This window comes from Danio aesculapii, chromosome 17, assembly GCF_903798145.1.
Source record: "Danio aesculapii chromosome 17, fDanAes4.1, whole genome shotgun sequence".
Taxonomy (NCBI): Eukaryota; Metazoa; Chordata; class Actinopteri; order Cypriniformes; family Danionidae; genus Danio; species Danio aesculapii.
This window is the reverse complement of record NC_079451.1, coordinates 22,704,926-22,727,302: the sequence shown is the minus strand read 5'-3', so window position 1 is coordinate 22,727,302 and position 22,377 is coordinate 22,704,926. Positions and strand designations below refer to the sequence as shown.

The 22,377-nt window shown below is 36.9% G+C and overlaps 1 protein-coding gene across 3 annotated transcripts in view; it reads right to left on the bottom strand.

Moving 5' to 3' along the window:
* Positions 1-2,340: 2,340 nt before the first annotated feature.
* Positions 2,341-22,377, bottom strand: part of esrrga (estrogen-related receptor gamma a) — a 114,407-nt gene continuing 94,370 nt past the window's right edge. For all 3 annotated transcript variants that reach the window (XM_056477162.1, XM_056477163.1, XM_056477164.1), the window contains 2 exons: positions 11,769-12,038; positions 2,341-5,974 (listed from right to left, as the gene is read on the bottom strand). In XM_056477162.1, the coding sequence (XP_056333137.1) occupies positions 5,730-5,974; positions 11,769-12,038 (515 nt within the window). In that variant the 3' untranslated portion in view covers positions 2,341-5,729. The remainder of the gene's footprint in view (positions 5,975-11,768; positions 12,039-22,377) is intronic.

The following is a 22,377-nucleotide window of genomic DNA, read 5'->3' as shown; positions in this document are numbered from 1 at the left end:
TTAAGCACGTGTTAACACCAACCCTCTGTCTGTTACAACTTGTCCCACAGGTGGGGTAAAGCAGTGTTTGCCAACCCTGTTCCTGGAGGCACACTAACAGTACATATTTTCAGTGTTTCTCTTATCTGACCCATTAACTTCAGGTTTTGGAGCCTCTTCTAATGTTCTGATGAGTTGATTCAGGTGTGCTTGATTAGGGAGAGGTTGAAAATTTGGACTGTTGGTGTGCCTTCAGGAACAGGGTTGGGAAACACTGGGGTAAAGAGTAACATTTATACTCCTGGCACTTTTAGCAATACTGCACAGAAACCAATATTCGGCGATCTTACAACCAGTGCTCATTTGTATGAGAGGCTTGCGTGTTGTTGGTAAAAAAAAAAAAAAAAAAACAAATGGTTTGTCACCCCATTACTTTGTTCATTATCTGGCCCAAACCAAAAAGTGTTACTTTGTGCCCCGCTCTCCCCTAGGATTTAATACTCTGCATAATAGTGACCAGTGGGACACAGCATTGTCAGAAGTCATACAAGTTCTTAAATTAGACCAATTTACAATTAAAACACTTTGCTCAGCTTTTGCTCACAATCATGACCGTTAAAATTGATCACTTCTTACTAAAAAAATATGCATGATCATAATTCTCAAACTATAATAAATAACAAATACCTCTTTTTGTAGAGCTCGTGTTTGTTGAGCACATGTTCTGATGCAGGCGGTTCATTCCCGTAATGTGAAATAAGGGAAATGGAATATAAATGAATGAATCTTCTGACGCAAACAGGATGTAAACTGTCATGTGGGTCATGTGACCTTTCACACAAGTCATGACTACGATGCGTTTTAATTTATTTATTTTTTAAGTTGAATTACTAAGCCTAAGTGAAGTAACGTAAAAGTGCTTCCGTCGTGCGACAATAAATAAATAAATAAATTAATTTAAGAAAACGGACACCCACAACCTTTACAAACAGCACTGAAAAGGCATTGTTAAACAGTGCGGTATAAATAACATCACGTTGTCTGTTTGAGCAGTGTAAAAGCTCTTGTCGCTGTTATGTGAATGTGCGCAGACCGCGAGGGTTAGGACGGTTGTCTTACATCAATGTGTCTGCTGTAAAGCCTCAGGACACAGCGGCTGATTACCCTCTGAGTGGACAAGCCTCAACCGCTGCATCAAGATGTCAAGAACTTTCTGTTCGTCCACCATTTTTCTTCCTCTTTCCGACGCAATAATATTGTGACCGCGACAGAATGAAGAGTGGCTGCGTGAAGACGCCAGCAAAGGGGGGAAATAACAGGCTGCTCACGAGAGGAGGAAAAAGAAGTAGGCGAGCAGACGGTTTTATGTCTCATTACAAGCATATATTGTGTTTATCTACAGTTATATCGCATAAACGCGTATGTTAGGAAGCACAACAGCATTTCAGTGTTTGTTTTTGAGGCTACCTGTTTGGACCTGAACATAGTTTCTGGTTTACTGTTTGTTTCAGCTTGAAAGTAATGTAATAACAATAGTTTTATAAATAATAATGTAATTTATGATGGCAAAGTTGAATTTTCATCAGCCATTATCATAATTATTATTATTTTTTTGTTATTTTTTATACTTTATTGGATTTATTCATTCATTTTGTTTTTGGCTTAGCCCCTTTATTAATCAGGGGTCGCCACAGTGATGTGGCCACCAACTTATCCAGTATATGTTTACGCAGCGGATGCCCTTTCATTAACCTATCACTGGGAAACACCCATACACACTCATTCACACATATACACAATGGACAATTTAGCTTACCCAGTTCACCTATAGCGCATGTCTTTGGACTGTGGGGGAAACAGGAGCACCAGGAGGAAACCCATGCAAACACGGGGAAAACATGCTAACTCCACAAAGAAATGCCAACTGACCCAGCCGGGGCTCGAACCAGCAACCTTCTTATTGTGAGGCATTGCTACCCACTGCGCCACCCTTATTAGATTTAATGTTTAATTTTTTAAAACTAATATATATATATATATATATATATATATATATATATATATATATATATATATATATATATATATATATATATATATATATATATATATATATATATCGTCTTTGAAAGTTAATTTAAAATCAAAGCAGATATTACTTCTTTGGGATTCTTTGAATACCGTATATATGCATGTATAAACAGACACACACACACACACACACACACACACACACACACACACACACACACACACACACAGTATTGTACTAATGAACTAAAAAAATAATAAAGTCAGACCCACAAAGCATTAAGACTGAAAACAGTTTGTCACACAGGAAAGCACAGCCCGAGTCAAAACTGGAAGCATGTTTAATATTGCTCTACTATTATCCTGAAAGGCATAATTGGAGTTACACATCTGAACTGATCGTAGTTACAGAATCATAGGTCTCTCTTTTTGCATTGAACAATATATACAATGTAAAATAAATACATTTACACAAATGGACATATTTGTTTGGAGCACACTTGTAATGATGCACATCACAAAAATATACAGTTAATAGTTTTACCGATGTGGAGCACATCTAAAAACTACAGACATGATTCTCACTACAGGTTGTTTCAGCAACTCCTGGGTTGAAATATATCATTATCATATTGATCATAGAAGCTTCACGAATGCTCTTTCACTCTTTCCCCTTTCTTTTTTTTCTGGATCTCGTCCTTTTCCCCTTACTTTTTTCTGCCAGGAAGCCTAGATGCATTTGGCAGACGCGTCGATGCATGAATAAATACAACACCTAGAACCTTTTCAGCATTGAAAAATAGCAGTTCTTTGTACATTTGATCCTTCTTAATCCTAGAATTTGCAAAACAGTCCAATAGAGACAACTTCTGATCACTAATCGAATCGTATTGTACAACAACTGCACGTCGTACCGCCAATATTGCTTTAAATAAGAAAATATCTCTAAAAAAAGGAACTGCAGGTACTGGTAAATTACACATCGGATTCTAAGCTGGATAAATGAGCATTAAAAGACAGTAAAATCGTAGTTCTTGAGGTCTGTGTACCGTTTCGTCCAAAATTACACCGTAGGTACTTGTCATAAAATTGGCTTCTTCATTTTGTGCACTAAAAGCAACTCGGAAAAATGCATATCTGAAAGACAGAGTTGATCAGGAGCTGTCTTTTTTTTTCCCATGAAATTTTATAAAACTGAACTCAATTAGAAGCATATCTAGTTTCACATTGCTTCGTTTTCTCTCTTGATCACCTCAGAGTAAGTACAACACGAAAAAAGAACTAAAAACAGCACCTCCTCTGCCAGGAGTTGATCGCGTGGAAAAGATTTGAAAGTGCCAACATCTTCTCAACAGCAAGACCCCCCGAAAACCCCAAGTTTGACCATCTGATGAGTTGCCATGAGCGAGAAGATCTAGTCACGTTACACGAACCTTTCTATTAAGAGTTTTGAATAGCTAATGATAGATACAGTGTTTTCATAGAACAAGACTGAGGAAAAAGCAACTAAAAACCCTCCCCGTTTGTTTTAAAAAATGATCTGTTCTTTCATTTTTTTTCGTCATTTTTATTAAGCACACAAAGTCAAAGTGAGAGTTTCGAAAAATCGATCTTACACCAAAACAAACAAAAATGTTTCTTCCCTTTGCAACCTTATAGTCCAGATATATACCAATGGAGTTCAGCATGAAGGCCTTATATATATACAGCATTTTGTTAAGAGAAGGAAAACTCAGAAAAAAGAGGGGAAAGAAAGAAAAAAACTAGTTCAAAGCATCGTAACCTATGGTATACAGTGTTAGTCTACAAGATAGGAGTTACACAGATGGTCTCTTGTACATATAACGCACCTCCTTTTAAATATTGACTTATATATCAGCATAGATTATATTGATCATTGATCGGTTGATCTAGCGGTAACTAGGAAGAGTCTTTTTCTGAAGGTTATTTGAGAACCCATCATCTTGCTCCTGAGGATTCATACATCCAGTATTGTCTCTAATTCTACCCTGTGTCTAAAAAAACGAAAGCAAAAACAGGAAGAAAATAAATAAACAAACAAACAAACGCATACTGAACAGGAAGACGCTACATCTTTTGTGCGTGACAGAGGAAAGAGGGGGGGGAAAACAGATGTTTCAGAAAAAACACAGCAGACATGAAACACCAAGAAGCTGAACTACATTTTTTTTTTTCATTCTTTTTTTTTTCTCTGATCTGTTCCAATAAAATGTCTTAGGTTAGATTTATAATCTGTTAATTTACAATATACAATGCTTAATAATATTCAGAAAATACCCCGTACTAATACTGACATATTTGTGATGAAGGCTGTAGATCGTTTGCTTTGATACTTGAGCCTCTCTGCTAAAAATGTCATCTGGAAGAAGATTACATCACGCGACCGATATCTCTGCCGCTGTTCCTTGGAAAAATCAGAACCGTCGTGAAACTAAACCTACAATGTTTTGCTCCGTCTTCCCTAAGTGCTATTTTGCTTAACAAAGTTCAAATAGAATTTCGAGGCTGAAGTTAATATATATATATGCATATATAATTGGCTCGAGATAATGGTTATGGTCTTTCTGGCCATATCATGTATGTAATCTATCGTCTTATGACAAGCACAGACAGAAAAGCGAAAGCTTTTGGAAAGTCTTTTTTTTTCCAAGTAAATGTGGCACTAATAAAAAAGAAAAGAAAAGAAAAGAAATAAAATTGCATACATTTACACCTTCACTTTTTTAAACATCTATTGCTTAGAGAAGATAGCAGGTTTTCGTTCTCATGGTTTTTGTAAATCGCTCAACACGGTGGTCGGTAGAAAAACATAACGATCAATTATTAACATTACATGAAGAAACATCATGTTCAATGATCATACCATATTTACATCCTTCAGTACAGTAAAAATACACTTGAATAAAACAATTCAAATAAATAAATGAGTCTGTCCCTTGACCACTTGCGATTCCTCTATTGCATGAGAGACTAAAGCTTCGGCTATTCCCTGAAAAGATCGAAATGAAACAGTTGGAAGACTTGAAAGAAAAGGACACGGGAGTGACGCGCACACACATACACACATGATCAATCTGCATGGCTACGTAATGGAGAGAGGAGCAGCTTCTTCAAAGACGTGACAATCTCCGTTTGGCTATAAACTGCTCAGAGGACTGCTAATGTAATGCTGCACATAGTCTCTATGCCGCACTCTTATGGTAAAGGTTTCCTAGATTCCTTCAGCAACATGGGAGCTTGACGGTACAGTTTGGGGAAAGTTTCGCTTGCTGGTGTCCACCAGGTGGACCTCCTTCCTTTGGCAGGGCTGGTCTTTCTCGGTTCCAGAATTTGACGGGGGTTTTTTTTAGATCAACAAAATGTCTCAATAGCACAAAAAGAAAAACCTCAGCATCAGATTTTCGAGAGGAACAAGTTTCGACGGCTGGTTTCACTGCTGTCACTTTTTTCCCACTTCATAGTTTGTATTTCTTTCTCAATAATCACATTTTAAATCATTCTTATATTTACGCATCATTGTCAGTAATTAGAAGTACCGTTACGGTTATGTTTTTAGTTATTATTTGATAAAGTTTATAGACAAATGTTTCACGATCTGCGGCAGAGAGTTAGTCAGTGTCTGGCCGGGTCAAGGGGCGGAGTCAGAGACATCCCGCCTCCAGCTCTCTGTGGGTATGGGGCGGGGCTTGGGGGCGAAGTTACACCTTGGCCTCCAGCAGCTCCAGAAACAGTTTGTGCATGGGCACTTTGCCGTCCTGTTTGATGCTGTAGAAGTGCTGCACCGCCTTGGTGGACGTTTGTCGGAGCAGTGGTAGGGTCATGAGCAGCTTGCCGGCCCGGCGCGGGTCCTCTACATGTTGACCTGCCTCATAGTCCTGCAGGGCCTCGTGCAACACATCCTGGAGCTTCTGGACAGCTTCCCCATCCTCTATATGCATGGAATCTGGAAAAAATAAAACACGACTGTAATAAGTAATGTTAGATATAACTTTAGAGAAACACTAATAAATGATCAAAGGAAAAACAGTTTTAGTAATATTTAAAACTGAGACATGGTACTTTGGAGCAGTGTTTCTTAACCACGTTCCTGGAGGACCACCAACACAGCATGTTTTGGATGTCTCCTGTGTCTGTCACACCCATTACAGGTCTTTCAGTCTCTGCTAATTAGCTGTATTCTGAATCAGGTGTGTTTGGAGACATAGAAATGTGCAGAGCTGGTGGTCCTCCAGGAACGTGGTTGAGAAACACTGCTTTAGAGGACCAGTTATCATTTGTGGCTTTAGTACATTTTGTAAGATTTGTTTTTTTGCTTTGCAAGGCTACATTTTTAAAATCAAAAATAGTAAAAACAACAATGTTGTTAAAAAATGATTGTAATTTTAGACAGTTTTTCATTATTATCATTATTATTAATATTTGCATTATTATTAACAACAACAACAATGAAATTATTTAATAGAACAGTGTGCCAAAATCAAAGTGGACACCCTTCAGTTTAAACAGCCATGACATTCTCGGATGCTAGCTCTGTATGGGACTATTTTTTCCAGTTTGACAGAAACCTGAGGATGAAGTCTTGGCAAAATCAAAGGGATTAAAAGAATGGGACTTTTTTGCCAGCCCTAAGCTCATTCTCCAGTGATTAAAGGCACACTTGAGTGTTAAATGCTGAGGCTGTCCTCACCACGTGTTTACAAGCCTCTCTATGGGACTGATGAATGGCACGGGCGACAGAAACACTGTTTGGAGGAGAGCTGATATGGCACTCGTCTAAGCGAGAGAAACAGAGGCTCGAGTCAGGAAACAATACCTCAGCCTGACTGGCATTGTCTGGCAGAAATGTCAAACAGGCTGCATTTGCATTTGCTCTCGTTAGTACGGCATTCACGCCCGTTCACCGCGACAGACGTGCCTCTGAGAACGCAATTAGTCTCAGGCAGCTACCATCTTTGCTGTGTTGGCTTATATAGTTGCACTTTTTCAGCTAATCCAAGCCTTGGATGCTGGTACGCAGTGCTCGGATGGTTTTATCACAGCACAATGCTAAAGAAAGTGCTTTGTCTGACTTGCTTTTTATAGACTGACTCCACCAACAGTATCGACTCAGTTTTCTACTGTGGCGTGTCAATCCGATCCCGTTCCCTCTGGATAGAATGTCCAAATGCACGCTGGCTTTTGGCAAAGATGTCACAATCAATGCATTGCCTCGAATCAATTGATACATACACGTTAAATAATAATTGTATGGTCACGTATTGATAAAAAGCGAGACCTTGTGAGGTTCCTCTATTAGTAGAGAATGCTGCCTATCCTTTGGGTTGGCCAGCGGGGCAAACGTCAGCCTGCTTCAGGCTATGGTTCGATATCCTAACCCTTCAGTGTCTGGAGCCAATCTAGAATTCAGACAGCGAGGTCTCGTCCATCAGTCACATGGGCTTTGGCCATCTAAAAAGTAACCTGTGATCCGACAGAAATCCCTGGCAGGAAAGTGCTTACCTGCACCTTTCCACACAAGTCTCTCTATCGATCTCACCATCACTCCTGGAGGTGGCGGAAAAACTTAGGGTGTTCAGGAAAACGCATGTTATTAACACTGTCTGTGCCTTAAAAGGGCCATTTTCATATTTAATATGACTGACACGTAGTGCTTTACTTAAACATTTGTGGCTCCTCTGGTTCCATTAAAGTAGGATCAAGAATAACACTCAGGCAGTCTTGAGGCCAGGGGTATGATGCTTACTTGAACAACTCTGTTAAACTCTTCCCCAAAACCTCTGTCCAATCATGGCACCAATGTAACCCCACCATCACCCCGGGTTCTGTTCATACCACTATGAGCTGGACTGAGTTGGGGTTTCCAGGAAAGGAGGTGGGCATGCTAACAAAGAAGCGAAATTATCCAACCAGTGTACTCTCTCCTTTGAATCTCAGTCCAATCCGGGTCACAGCACCAATGTATCCACACCCCCACCATGCAGGCACACTAAAAAGGACAGTAAGGCTGTTTCTCAATATGTGTTCTTCAGCGATGTTGCGTCCTTGTGTTCTCGTGTAACGTCATCATCAACATATATATTGAAAAGGAACAACAATAAATCGTTGTATGAATGCTGTAATGTTTAAATAATTTTCATTTAAAGACGTGTGAAGGTCACAAGGACACATTCTCTGTTCTCGCGGTCTCCCGAGTTTTTTCGAGGTAACTTGGAGAGACCGGTCTCCAGAAGAACGCGAGTCCGTTCTTGGAATTGAGAAACAGCGTAAGACTGCAGCATTTGCTGTATTGAGTCTAGGGGTGGGGGGTTTACTCACACAGTTCTTACTAGCTGACATCTGTGACACTGGGTCACTGCATCCATGTAAACCTCATCCAGTTTTACTTGCACCACCTCCAAGTGGGATTTGAACCAACGTATCCAGCATAGGAGGCAGGTGTGTTAACAAGGATGCTAAAGACCACAGCCTCTAGCTCCAGCTAGTTAGCTTCTACTACAGTACATGTTTACTTTCTGCCTTTCTTATGTCACATTTATACAATGTAAAGCTAAACCTTTCAAAGAAATAGGACAAAAATATTGCTTTGGCATTGATTGCTTAAGCAATACCATGTCTGTTAAAAGACTTGGGAAATACATCAGCTCTGAGCAGAAATACCCAACACCTCAGGCTTTAGAAAATGGTGGAGTGTATCATTTTTTTTAGAAACTGTCTAAAACACTCTGCGGTCCACCAAAAAAAGAAGTGACAAAATGGCTCACCTTTGAAATCGGACATGATGCATGTCTCTCCTGAGAGAAGAGTGCGGAGAGAAGCCGCAGAGAGAAAGTCTCGATAAATACAGAGAATGACACCCGAGAAGGAGAGGAAAAAGCCAGAGCCAAGACTACCCTCCTTTAGCCCATGCATCAGGCTGCAAGAAGCCACATTGTGTACGCGTCAGTAAAAAAAGGAGCTAACTTGAACAAAAGACGACATCGGTATGAATAAATCTACCACTTATCGACCACTTTTACCAGCTTTTGGCACACTGACGTACAAGTCAACGAGCTGAGATGAACTGCTAATCGTGCAATCAATTAAAAAAGAATTTCTCAAAAGAGTCACGCGCTTGCTCGTTCTCTCAGGGGTGCACTTTGGGCAGAATGGCCCCCGGTGTCTCCAGGCTAGGGCCAAAGCAGCTAGCCGTCATCCGCAAGCGAGCAAGAGCAATCTGCTTTTTCATTTTTCAGCATGGCCAGGCCCAGCCGGAGATTGATCGTCACATATGGCCCCAGAAAACAAACTGTCAATACCTTGAGCGCTGGAGAATTTGAACAAATAGCCGCCCTCCCATTCAAGCTGCTCATTGCGTCCCATTTAACAGATTTTATTGACAGTTTCCTTCTTGTAATTAAAGGGAAAACTACTGGCCAGCAACCAAGATAAAGTTCAAAGATGGGGTCAACACAAAGGGAGCCAGAGGGCCATGGTGTGACTGTCGATGGTGGACAACATCAGAGCCTGTTATTGACATGCAGGTGCATAGTGATGGGCTCCTTACTTAAGAGGCATCTGAGCAGAGACTTATGCTAATTCGGAGAGGGGCCACAGACGTGCTTTTGAAGGGTTTCAAAGGGGGTGGGGAGGGGTGGGAACATTATTTGGTGTGTTGCTGTTGTTGAGTATGTGTGTGAATAGAGGAAAACAAAACATTAAAGAAAGAAACCGAGATCTTGAGATATCTCTTGAACGGTACCTGGATAACTCTACAGCTACATCTTTCTTCAATACTCCAATAAAGGAGATGCAAACAGCAGGGAGTTGAACTATACATTATCAGCAGCTACAGTATTATTTTTAATAGGAATGACAAATAAACAAACATTGCTTTAATTATGCTGATGAACGAAAATTTAAGAGGCCTCAATTGTTCTTCAAGCTAAACGCAGCATCTTATTTTCATTTGCACTATCATTGATGTGAATGATTTTGTCAGGAACCAGAGATAATTTGAACAATGTATAATTTAAAGTAATAATAAGTATACTTTAATCAGAGAAGACACCAAATTTAGGTTGAAGTTAACGAAAATGACCGATAAAATTGCGCAAAATGGTGAAATACCATATTACGATACTATATTGAGATACCTTATAAGATACCATATTGAGATACCTTATATGATACCATATTGAGATACGATGTTGAGATACCTTATAAGATACCATATTACGATAACATACTGAGATACCTTATAAGATACCATATTGAGATACCTTATATGATACCATATTGAGATACGATGTTGAGATACCTTATAAGATACCATATTACGATAACATACTGAGATACCTTATAAGATACCATATTGAGATACCTTATATGATACCATATTGAGATACGATGTTGAGATACCTTATAAGATACCATATTACGATAACATACTGAGATACCTTATAGGATACCATATTGTGATACCATATTGAGATACCTTGTAAGATACCATATTATGACACCATATTGAGATACCTTATAAATAGGCCCACACGGAATCTGCGCGCGCAGAATTACGCAGATTTTCCGCAGAATTCCGAAGATTTTTAGCCCATCATTAATTCTGTTTATTTACTTGAGTAAATGTGTTTAAATCTATATTTATTCAGTTTTTTTATTAATTATAATTATAATTTTTATTTATTATAAATATTATTGACTAATATGAAAATGTTTATCTGATTTATGTACAATACAGTTTGTAAAGTAATATTTTCTGTCTTTTAGTAGAGATATTATATGAGAGACTTGCTTTGTTTACCAATTAAAGTGGATCTAATTGGATTTGCATTTTCAACATTAAATAAAAGTTAAAAAGGTATTATTTTTTATTTCACATATTAAGGTTTTAGTTATGATACATACTCCCAAAATCATTCTGCAGAAATCCGCAGATTTTTACCAAAATTCTCCGCAGAAATAGCAAGAACGTCCGCAGATTCCTGTCTGGCTCTACTTATAAGTAGGCCACATGGAATCTGGCGCGCAGAATTCAGCAGATTTTTAGCCCATCATTGATTCTGTTTATTTACTTTTGTAAATGTGTGTAAATTTATTCTCATTCAGTTTTTAAATTAATTTCAGTATAATTATTGACTAATATGAAAACGTTCATATGATTTATTTACAATAAAGTAATATTTTCTGTCTTTAAGTAGAGATATTACATAGAAGACTTGCTTCGTTTACCAAATAAAGAGGATCTAATTGCATTTGCATTGTAAACATTAAATACAAGTTAAAAGTTTTTACTTTTTAGTTCCTATATTAAGGTTTTAGTTATGATACTCTCAAAATAATTCCACATAAATCCGCAGATTTATTTCACAAAATTCTGCGCAGAAATAGCAAAAAATGTCTGCAGATTCCGTCTGGCCCTACTTATAAGATACCATGTTACGATACCATATTGAGATACCTTATAAAATCTATTCATTAATATTATTAGTAATTATTTAGAATGTTGTATATCAGGATAGTTGTATTGAATTTTAATTAATTTTCTTCTTAAATCATAGAAGATACTGTAATCATAGTATGGATAAATTGCTTTTACAATTTATTTATGAATACATTAATAAACCTGGACAAAATTAAAGTATAATCACATTGACCCAGTTTTAGAAACACAAATGGCACATATCAAACTAAAATGGTGCCTGCTCTGACTAAAATCTAGTTTTACCTAAAACTCATTTTACCTGAATTAGCCAGGGCTATAGCTTTAAGAGTGACAAACTCCTCCTTCTCCAGCTTCATGCTCTTGTACTTCTTCACCAGCTGAAGAATGGCATTATTCAGGTCAAGCAGACCTGCCAGTTTGGACTGATCCTCATCCATGATGTAGTCTTCAGCGTACACCAGCTTGTCCTCAAAAGACAGTGAGCGGTAGACGACACGTAGGATCAGGATCTCCATCCACGCACTCTGCAGAAGACTCATCTGATCCGCCAGCGACAGTGTGGAAAACCCTGAAAAATGACAAAAAAAGAGACCAACTCAACTTAATGTCAAATCATTTCAGTCAACATATATTAGTGATACACGACTAATTCAATTAGTTGTCAAAAGTGTTAGGAGATTTATATTATTACATTTAAAAGCTATTTTTTTTCAACCCATCCTCCCCCCAAAAGTTCTGCTCTTCAGCTATGCAAAACTTCATATACTTCTATAACAAAAACGAATCTCAATATAACAGAACATTTTATTATATAACACTCATTTTAGCTCATTCAAGTTTATTTGTCACATACAGAGTCATACACAGTATGATATGCAGTGAAATGCTTACACAACCACTCGTGATTCTAAGACCATAAATATATAACGGCTGTCTAGTGTACAATTCAGCATCTTTGCTTAAGAAATGGGAGCTTAAGAGATGGAATAAAATCTTAGTCCTGAATAACAGAACGAGGAGCTTCAGAACATCACCAGTCTCAGTGCTGCAGCAGGAAATGCAGAGGAACTTTAGAAATGTAATACACCTGAATATGGTGTACTGGTGTTTTTTAAGGGGGTAATCTGAGACTCTTGCAGGTAAAGAAGAACTGAAAGAATCTTGGGGAAATGAGTATACTGTACAAATAATGGATGGATTGTAATTTGTAACTCAAAGAGAAACACAAGTTACCTTTGGGTTACAAGTCCAACTCACTAACAATTAGGCCACAACTTCCACCTATGCAGTAGGTGAACAGTGGCAGAGAAGAGTTGTTGCTTTCAAACAATGTTTACTTCCCTAAGTCAATTTAACAGTGAAGGGATTGATCCAACAGGCCTGTTGATGGAAGGTTTGCGAAGAAACTTTATGCTCCATTTTAAAAATATTTTGAAGAATTTTTAAAATACAAAAATACTACATTTTATTTTGATACATTTATTGCTGCTCTATTTTGTAGTTTAGTTTGATACACTTAAAATTGATGTATATGGTATTTAAAAAAAATAAATTTCAATGTATTTTCCCCATCCCTGGCAACAATAACAAAAATAATAACAATAAAAATAAAATAATTAGAATCTAAAGCAATGACAGTAAGAATCTAAAGCATTCCCCCTTATACTGCTATATATCCTGCCATAACTCAGTTAGTTTAAGTTCAGCTTTATAAAATCAGATTTTGAGTTCACTTAACTTTTATTTCAGTCAAGTGTAATTAATTAAATTTAACATTAAACTGTTCAGTCTAACAGTGACCAATGCCAGAGAAAGAGCTTTAAAAGTTAAACGTTCAGCTGCAAATGTAAAGTTTGTACCACTAAATGAAAACAGCTCAGTTGGTTAGTTTGGAAACATTGAGAAAAGCCAGAAAAAGAGCTTAGTTGAACTCGATGAAATTCAACATTCAGCAGTGATGCATACAGTAAAAGCTCGATTGGTTGTCAGAAGTGTGTGTCTGCGTAAGTAAGGAAGCATTGAATAAAGAGCTTGAAAAAAGAGCTTCGTTCAACTCAATGAGGAACGTTCAGCTTCAAATCAACATTCAGCGGAGATACATAAAAGCTCAATTGGTTGTCAGAAGTTTGCAGTTGCGTTAGTAAGGAAGCATTGACATTCTGGAGGTGTAATGGAGAGGAAAACTCCAGCGGGAGCGAACTGAGGGCCCTCGCACGAGCCTTGGCTCTCATCTGCTGGCGCGCTGCAGGCCAGGGGGCATCCTGAGGGAGGGCACTCCTTATCTCCCCCAACATGCAGCATGGATCAATTCTTCCCATCACACCAACTGAAAGACTAATTGCTTGCCTCAAACTCCATCTCCTTCCTCCTCCCCCAACTCTGCACACACTTTTCTCCGCTTTTCCTGTCTTTTCTGTCTGGAAATTGTTGAAGTTTATGTTCGTGAATTTCGTTTGAAGCTGACTATCATGGGGCTTTTGTCCGTCTAAAACATGGTTCTTGGTATGAGGAACATGCTTAATAGTGAAGTAAAAGAAGTTTATCACTTTAACACTACCAGTGTTAAATACTAGGCATGTCACGATTAGGTTTTTTTTGCACTCAAGTCCGAGTCATTCAATTTTGAGTATCTACCGATACCGAAACCCGATCTGATACTTCTATAATACATTAAAAAATTAAAGAAGAGCGAAGAAACGGATCCTGGATGTTCCTTATTTTTTATTTAATTCACCTTATTTTAACATTCAACAACCATGTTAACAAACAAAGCACTTCTGTGAGGTAGCTTCAACAATCAAGTAAGATAATAACATAAATCCTTCACTTTTGGACGTTAGTGCAACAATAAATCTAAAAAAATGTTTTATATAAAAACAAATAGCACCTCAACTTAAAATACCCAGCAGGCAATTTCAGGTGTATTACATTTCTAAAATATCCCAACTTTAATGTTGTCATCAACTTTATAAAACCTCTAGACCGCAGACCTACTCGCACTTTCCGCTTCAAGCTCCTTCCGTGTTCTACTTTGCCAGCATTTAACCGTCTTTAGCGTCTCTTCAACATAGTGATGTCATGCCACACGCATTGCTGTTTCTGTGTGAACTCAAAAAAGAGGTCTAACTCTGTGCCACTGCATATATGCGCAACTATATATATTCGAGTTCTGATCAACATCTGATTCTGATCATGTGATCGGATCTGGACCTCCCTATTAAAATACAATTAAACAAAATTTTATAAAAATAATACATTTATGAATATTAATAATAAAAAATATGAAAAAAATAAATAACCTAACTTTCTAAATTCCCTTTAAATAAGCTAAAAAAGTAAATTATTAACAACATGAATACATGAATATATTTAAAATACATCAATACAAACATAAAAACACATTCTTAAACTAAATTTAAAAACAAAACAGATAAAAAATAATGGCTAAATTAAAAGATTAATAAAAGTTACTGTATACAAAAATAAAGCAAGTGGGGAAAATAATTATGAATTATTAATTTTAATATATTTTGCTGAAAAAATATTATTATAACTTGAATGAACACATAAATGGGTAAATAATTGAATTAATTTATATCAATTTATTTTTTTACATTTTATTTATGCACAAGAAAAAAAAGCAAGCACTCTTCGAAAGCAAAGCTGACAGAAAGCAGTCTGTTTTATGTATAAACTGCATAAATGCATTGGAGCTCTCTCAGTTCTGAAGGTGAAAAACAGGCACAACAGCACCTGTTGGTATTGGACCTTTTCGTCTCATCTCAGTGGTTCTGCTCTTCCCAGAACAGATGAAGCGTCTCTGTTTGCGACAGTACGGGGGCTAATCTGAGTGGCGGGGGAACGAGACGAAAGAGCTGCTCACCAACATCTGTTGTGCAGAAATGCCTTCAGAGAAAGACAGCAATTCTGCTTATTTCTTTTATTTTGAAATCTCTTTTCTGCGAGTTAATCACTAATGGCAAGGAGCTCATTAGGTATAGGTTTGGGGCTATTGTTTATACCAACTGCTAATTTATTATCCCAAACTGTTAACATCTCTGATCTCATTAGAGGCAGACTAAGAGCTGGTGAGCAGTTGGTGCCTCTCCTGGCCTGCTGGTGCAAGTGTGCCCAATGCCAGTTGGCAGGGCCATCTTCTACTACTTAATAAAATCATCAAAAGGGATTAAGCCAAGAATTTCTTAAGGGGGTCTAAAGCAAGACTGCGGCATTCTTACAAACACACTGGCCTCAATGAAAGGTGGCACGGGCTAAAAATAAGATCACATGCTCAAGGCCTCCTTAGAGGTAAGTGTAATCCGTTATTAATGTTGATCATTTGGAAAAATATCCACTGACATACTTCGGCTCACTGCAGATCCAGTACGAAAGGGAAAATTCATTTACATGATAAATAACAATGATTTTGACTGTAAATTGCATTGTTATTCTATTATTTATTGCATTTGTAAGTGGCATTTTTGTAAATGTTTATTCTCAGCTTTTTTTGCTCTTTCCACCAAAGCATTTTTTCTTGTTTTTTTTTTTCGTTTTCAATGGAAGTACCACACTTTTTTTATAATAATAGTCACAGAATGTTGAAGAATGTTTATCTTTAAAATGCAGCATTCATCACTTGTCACTTTTAGCCAGCCATCCAATCACATTGGTGGAGGGAAGGGATGAATAAACAGACCATTTCAATGTGGTCATGTCATTGGCTCATGAACATTTCCTGCTTGTTATCAAACTATTTCATAACTGTAACAAGAGGAAATTCAATCATAACGTAATGTTAAAACAGCTATCATAAAGTTATTTATCAATATGTGGCTCAATTTTGATTCTAGGAATCTATTCACCCTATTCTCCGCGTACGAGTGGGCGCAGCCATTTGAATCATTTTGGCTCGAGACTTCTGGTCTCATTCACTTCCATTAATTTTTAAACGTTAAAAACAGCTCGTTTTGCTGCTTGGTGTTGCAAACTGATATTTTCTTATTATATTATTCTACTTTGTCTGTATTGTCGTGCAAACACTTGTTTGTGGAGTAAGTAGTTTGACCGTTTTCTGCCGTTTATTACTCCTAGTCATTTATCCCAAAGGCAGCTGAATCGGAAGTAAAACAATCGCAAATACGCGCGCACTTCCGCATTGAAGAATAAGGTCAAAAGAAATTTAAAATGTTAAACAGGAAATACGTTGGGACCACTGTTTTTGTTTACATCACTCAAAATGGTCTATACCAAACCAACCAACAGTCACTACATTAAAGGGATAGTTCACCCAAAATTGAAAATTTACAAAGCGTTTACTCTTACTCAAATGGTTAGAAACCTTTATGAAAATCTGTAACTGTTGACATCCATAGTATAAAAAACAAATACTATGGAAATCAATGGTTACATTTTTCCAGCTTTCTTTAAAATATCTATTTTTGTGTGTTCAAACAGGTTTAGAAAAAGTAGAGTTGGTAAATGATGACAGAATTTTAAGTTTGGGCTGAACTTCCTTTAAGCAAAAAAATGAATGTAGGAGAAATTAATATTGCTGGTTCTGTACCAAATGTTTCTCTTTCAGGATTAGTCTCTATGACACAAGAATCTCAGAAAAAAGATTAAAATAAAAAATATTATGACTCTGAGAGTTTGGACAACAGTTACAAAAAAACTAAGAGGAATGGCAACCTTATCAAGAGTTATGTCTATAACCTTGAGTTTTTACCATCTACTGTATCTGGGATGCCACTTTTAAAACATGGTGAGATAAGGGTGTTAGGATAATTGATCAGTTATTTAATGAAAATACTTTGCACTCATTTTCTGATCTTAAAGAACAATGTATGTTGTCATAAAACGATTTCTTTTGATACTTACAATTAAGAAGCTGTAATACAAATCATAAAAAAGGACATATTCAATAATGTCCCAACTAATGAACTAATGTGGAACAGTATTTTATTGATATAAAAACAAAGAGGACTACAAAAAGACATGTGTCACACATATATAATAGACTGATTCTGGATTCAACAGATAATAATACTCTTAATATTAAGGCAAAGTGGGAATCTGAATTTTACGAAAAAAAATCTACGATGAGATTTGGGGAAAAAAATATGTTCAGAATCCCATAAGGGGATCAATAGCCATAACTGACAAGAGTTTGACTGGAAAACAAAAATTAGATTTTTTTAGAACACCACTGATGGTGTCAAAATATGTGAACAGTCCACAGTCAAAGAAATGCTGCAGGGGTTGCGGGAATGTAGGTAATTACACGCATATATTTTGGGAATGTCTGAAGTTACTGGCATTTTGGCAAGGGTTAAAGATTGAGATAATGAAAATGATTCAATTAGATCTACCTTTCACTCCTCTGTTTTTCTTGCTTGAAGGGATACCTCAGGATGTATACAATAAAAATCAGAGATATTTACTACATATACTTTTACTAAGTGAAAAAGACTATAACAATAAATTGGATGAAGCCACACCCTCCAACAATAGCACAGTTGATAGAAAAACTTATATAGAACTTAGAACTTATGTAGAATGGAATATATGAATATATGCTCAACTTATAGGAATATATGTTCAACTTCAATTGAAATTGGATATTTTAAACAAAGATGGCCACCTGTTGCTATGTATGTGAACATGGCAACAAGACATAGTATTCCCAGCTGTATCCTTTGAAATTTAAAATGGTGTATGTGTCTTTTTGTCATTTCTTTTTATTTACTGGCAGTGTTACTTGTTGTTATTATTATTATTATTATTATTATTTTTTTTTTTTAATAACTGCTGCTGTCACTGACAGTTTAGTTCTATAAAATGTTTTAATGTATAAAAAAAAGTTAAAAAAAAGAAATTAATATTGCTCTACTGTACATTGTGCCAATATTTTTAGTCATAAATGTATGACTGCTGAAATCACATCAATTCTGTTAGTCACCAACAACATCTCACTCTCAAAAAATGCTTTACAATTCTATTAATGCAAGCAAACATGCTTATTTTAGCAATGTGCAGGAGAATGTCAACAATTTAAGAGAAAACCAATCAATCAATATTAATGCATACAAAACCTTCCATAGTAAACTTGTTTATGCCAAGGTTACTATTGCTCAGATTTGGATGTAGAGTCCTTAAAAAGCAATTATTGTCCCCTGCAGACCACTACAAGTACAGTACATGTACTTCACTATATATGTGTTGCTGCTCTGACCACGTCAACACTGGATAAACCAATGGAAGACATGAATAATGCTTTCGGTTGGTGACATCACAAAAACCCGTTCATCAGTAGAAACAAATCACATTAATGACGGAAGACTGAAGACACTATACATGAAGACCGACAGAGGGACAAAGAGAATGGGAGCACGAGGGACAAACGGAGAGCAGGGGGCGGGTGTGTGGAGTGGCAGATGGACGGAGCCCATCGCCTAGAGCTCCCCCTGTGCCACTCCCAGCCCTCCCTCTCAGACACTGCTGTTAGTAAATAATTAGATTTACACATTCCCCAATCTCCACACATCTCTCCGCAGAATAATTAAAAGCCGGATGATTAGTTTATTGAGTGGAAGGAAGAACTTTTTTTTCCTCCCTCTTTATTGAGGTCCATCAATGATTTTATCAGGGGGCTCGCGCTTTTACGGTTGTCATGCCAGTGCAGGCATCCAATTTTTCTTATCTCCCTGATTAATACAAATGCTGTTTCAGGACGCATTAATTAACAGATACAAATCTACGTTCTCATGGCCGGATCGATAAAGAGAAGAAAAGAGCCATCAATGTGAATTTACTGCTGATGATGGAAAAGGTTCTCTATTGACATTTACGCGAGGGCAAACTTTAAAGATGCATTTTTTTCCTCCCTCCTTTTCATCTGTTATTTCATTTTACAAAAGAGCTCGGCGGCGACTGTGATTACAGTTCACCTTTGGATGCTTTGCTGCGTGAGAAAGGATCCAAAGAGTCGAATTAAAGCGTATCGCTGTCATTTCAGCTGTGGTAAATGTGTACAACCCTTTTCCCAGAGGACTTCCTGTAACAAGAGGAAGTTTATTGACTCGGTGCAGGCATGACACTAGACAAGGAATGACTTCTGTGTGTGTATATATATATATATATACATACAATTAAAGTCTTTTTTTAGAATTACTAGCCCCCGGTTTATTTTTTTTCCCCAATTTCTGTTTAACAGAGAGAAGATTTCTTCAACACATTTCTAAACATAATAGTTTTAATAACTCGTTTCTCATAACTGATTTATTTGATCTTTACCATGATGACAGTAAGTAATATTTGACTAGATATTTTTCAAGACATTTCTATACAGCTTAAGTGACATTTAAAGGCTTAACTAGGTTAATTAGGTTAACTAGGCAGGTTAGCGTAATTAGGCAAGATATTGTTTAACAGTGGTTTGCTCTTTAAACAGTCGAAAAAATATAGCTTAAAGGGGCTAATAAAATTGACCTTAAAATGGTGTTTAAAAAATGTAAAAACTGCTTTTATTCAAGTCAAAATAAAACAATCAGACTTTCTCCAAAAGAAAAAATATTATCAGACATACTGTGAAAATTTCCTTGCTCTGTTAAACATCATTTGGGAAATATTTAAAAAAGAAAAACAATTCAAAGGGGGGCTAATAATTCTGACTTCAACTGTATATATATATATATATATATATATATATATATATATATATATATATATATATATATATATATATATATATATGACAGTTATGTCTGGTTCTTGAATCTGATGACTGAGCCGTGTGATATTCTGCAAATAACAACACTCCTACAGCCTCTTCACCTTTCACCCTTGTGTATTACTCCACCAACATACAGCAACAAGCAGAGGAGACTCTACAGTTTGACAAATATCGCTGCTGTTAGACAACATAACATACTTATGAGGCTTTTTTTAGATGAGAATAAAGTTGTTTAGATTGCAACTCTGCAGTTTTTTTATAAGGATAGTGCCTATTTTAAATATTTATGATTTTGGAGCATTAGAATCAGACGGCCTGCAGCCTCAAGCCAACGCACACCTCCCACCACTGCCGACATATAGGCATATCGCACTGCTACTCGTGTGATATAGCTCATACAAAAAAAATGTGAATGTAGTATGTTAATTGTCTATTGTATCATTATAGAATTAAATAATATGATCAAGAAGTCAGAAAATACATGTTTTGACATTTGCTTTGAATACTTTATTTTTATCTTTAATGTTATACAAGATTCAAGTTTGATATTTTAAATCAGTAACTTAATTGCAATTACTTCAAATGATTTTTTGATTTGGCTTAAAAAATAAGGCAAGTTTTTAAAAAAATGTATGATCAAATAAATAGTGTTTATGACAGTCACCTTTTCTTGTTTTGATGTAGTTTCCTAATTTATATAAGTATTTATTTATTTAAACTTTAAATTTTTTCTGTTTGTTTTTTTGTGTTTGAAAAAACAAGCCATGTAACTCTTGATAACAGTCCTTTTTATTTGGCAGACACAAAGCAGACTGCCCCATCCTGATGACACACGGGCATTATCTGATCCAGCGTTCAATCTCCAGTAACGTCCTCTCAATTTAACTCTCTTAGCCTGGAGACCAGCTTCAGCTCAGACTCTCTCTCTCTCTCTCTCTCTCTCTCTCTCTCTCTCTCTCCAGCAGGACTGAAGGGGATTTTGCCACTAGCACAATCTTTCTTCTCCTCTCTATCTCTCTCTTTTCTCTCAGTAAACTGATGCACTTTGTGTGAGATGGGGAGGAAAGGCTAAGTATGTGGATCTGTGAAGGTTACACCAGTAGAAGGTATCTGATGGCTGAGGTCTTGTGAAACCTGCAGTGGCTTTTCAGAAGAAATAAGCATTGAAGCAGTGAGCAGCACAGGCTGACAGAAAGAGGCTGCGGTGCAACCATGCGAACTTAACCCCTACCGGGCAGGACTGCTCACCACCAGGCCTCACAGCAACCACCGGCCGTCCGTCTGCCAAATCTTTTCTGACTGCACGTTTACACACTGAGAAGGCCCGCCGAGACAAATGCGCACACACACACACATAGGCAGCGGTTCCTCCTCGTCGTCGTCTTCCTCAAGGCACACTTCACCTCAGCAGCTCTGCTTAGCCGTCATATAAACACACGTGTGCTCCAATCCTCCGTCTCACTCTCAGCAACACCCCTGTTTATTTTCTCATGGTTGCAGGGTAAATGAACACGCTTGAGCAATGAGAATCAGAGCTATTCTTCATGCCGGCCACGCTGGATGTTTTTTTGATGTATCCTGGCTCCCTCCTGAGCTCCTGTGTGAATATACACTCTCTTTGCTTTCACACTTTGTCAAGACGATGATGACACGGTGACTAATCTACTTGTAAAAATAGTGCTGGGAGACCGAAGGAGAGACTTAGTAATATTAGTAGCCCACGTTGTCATGTCGCCTTAAGAGAGCAGCATTTAAAAATAATAATAATAATAATAATAATAATAATAATAATAATAATATATATATATATATATATATATATATATATATATATATATATATATATATATATATATATATAATTATTTTTATTATTATTAAATGCTGCTCTCTTAAGGCGACATGACAACGTGGGCTACTAATATTACTAAGTCTCTCCTTCGGTCTCCCAGCATTATATTTAGTGTTCTGACCTACAGTAACCTCTGATTAGTTAGTTCATAGATTACTGTAGGTCAAACAAAACAAACTATGTGTCTAATTTGACTACTTTTAGGCAATATTTAGAAACAAACACCTATTTTACAAGAGAAGTGTCTTGTAAACACATGATGTGCATCAATACTCTAGATCTGCTGGTTTCAGACTGTTGAACGATGTTTTTTCTTGCATAGAC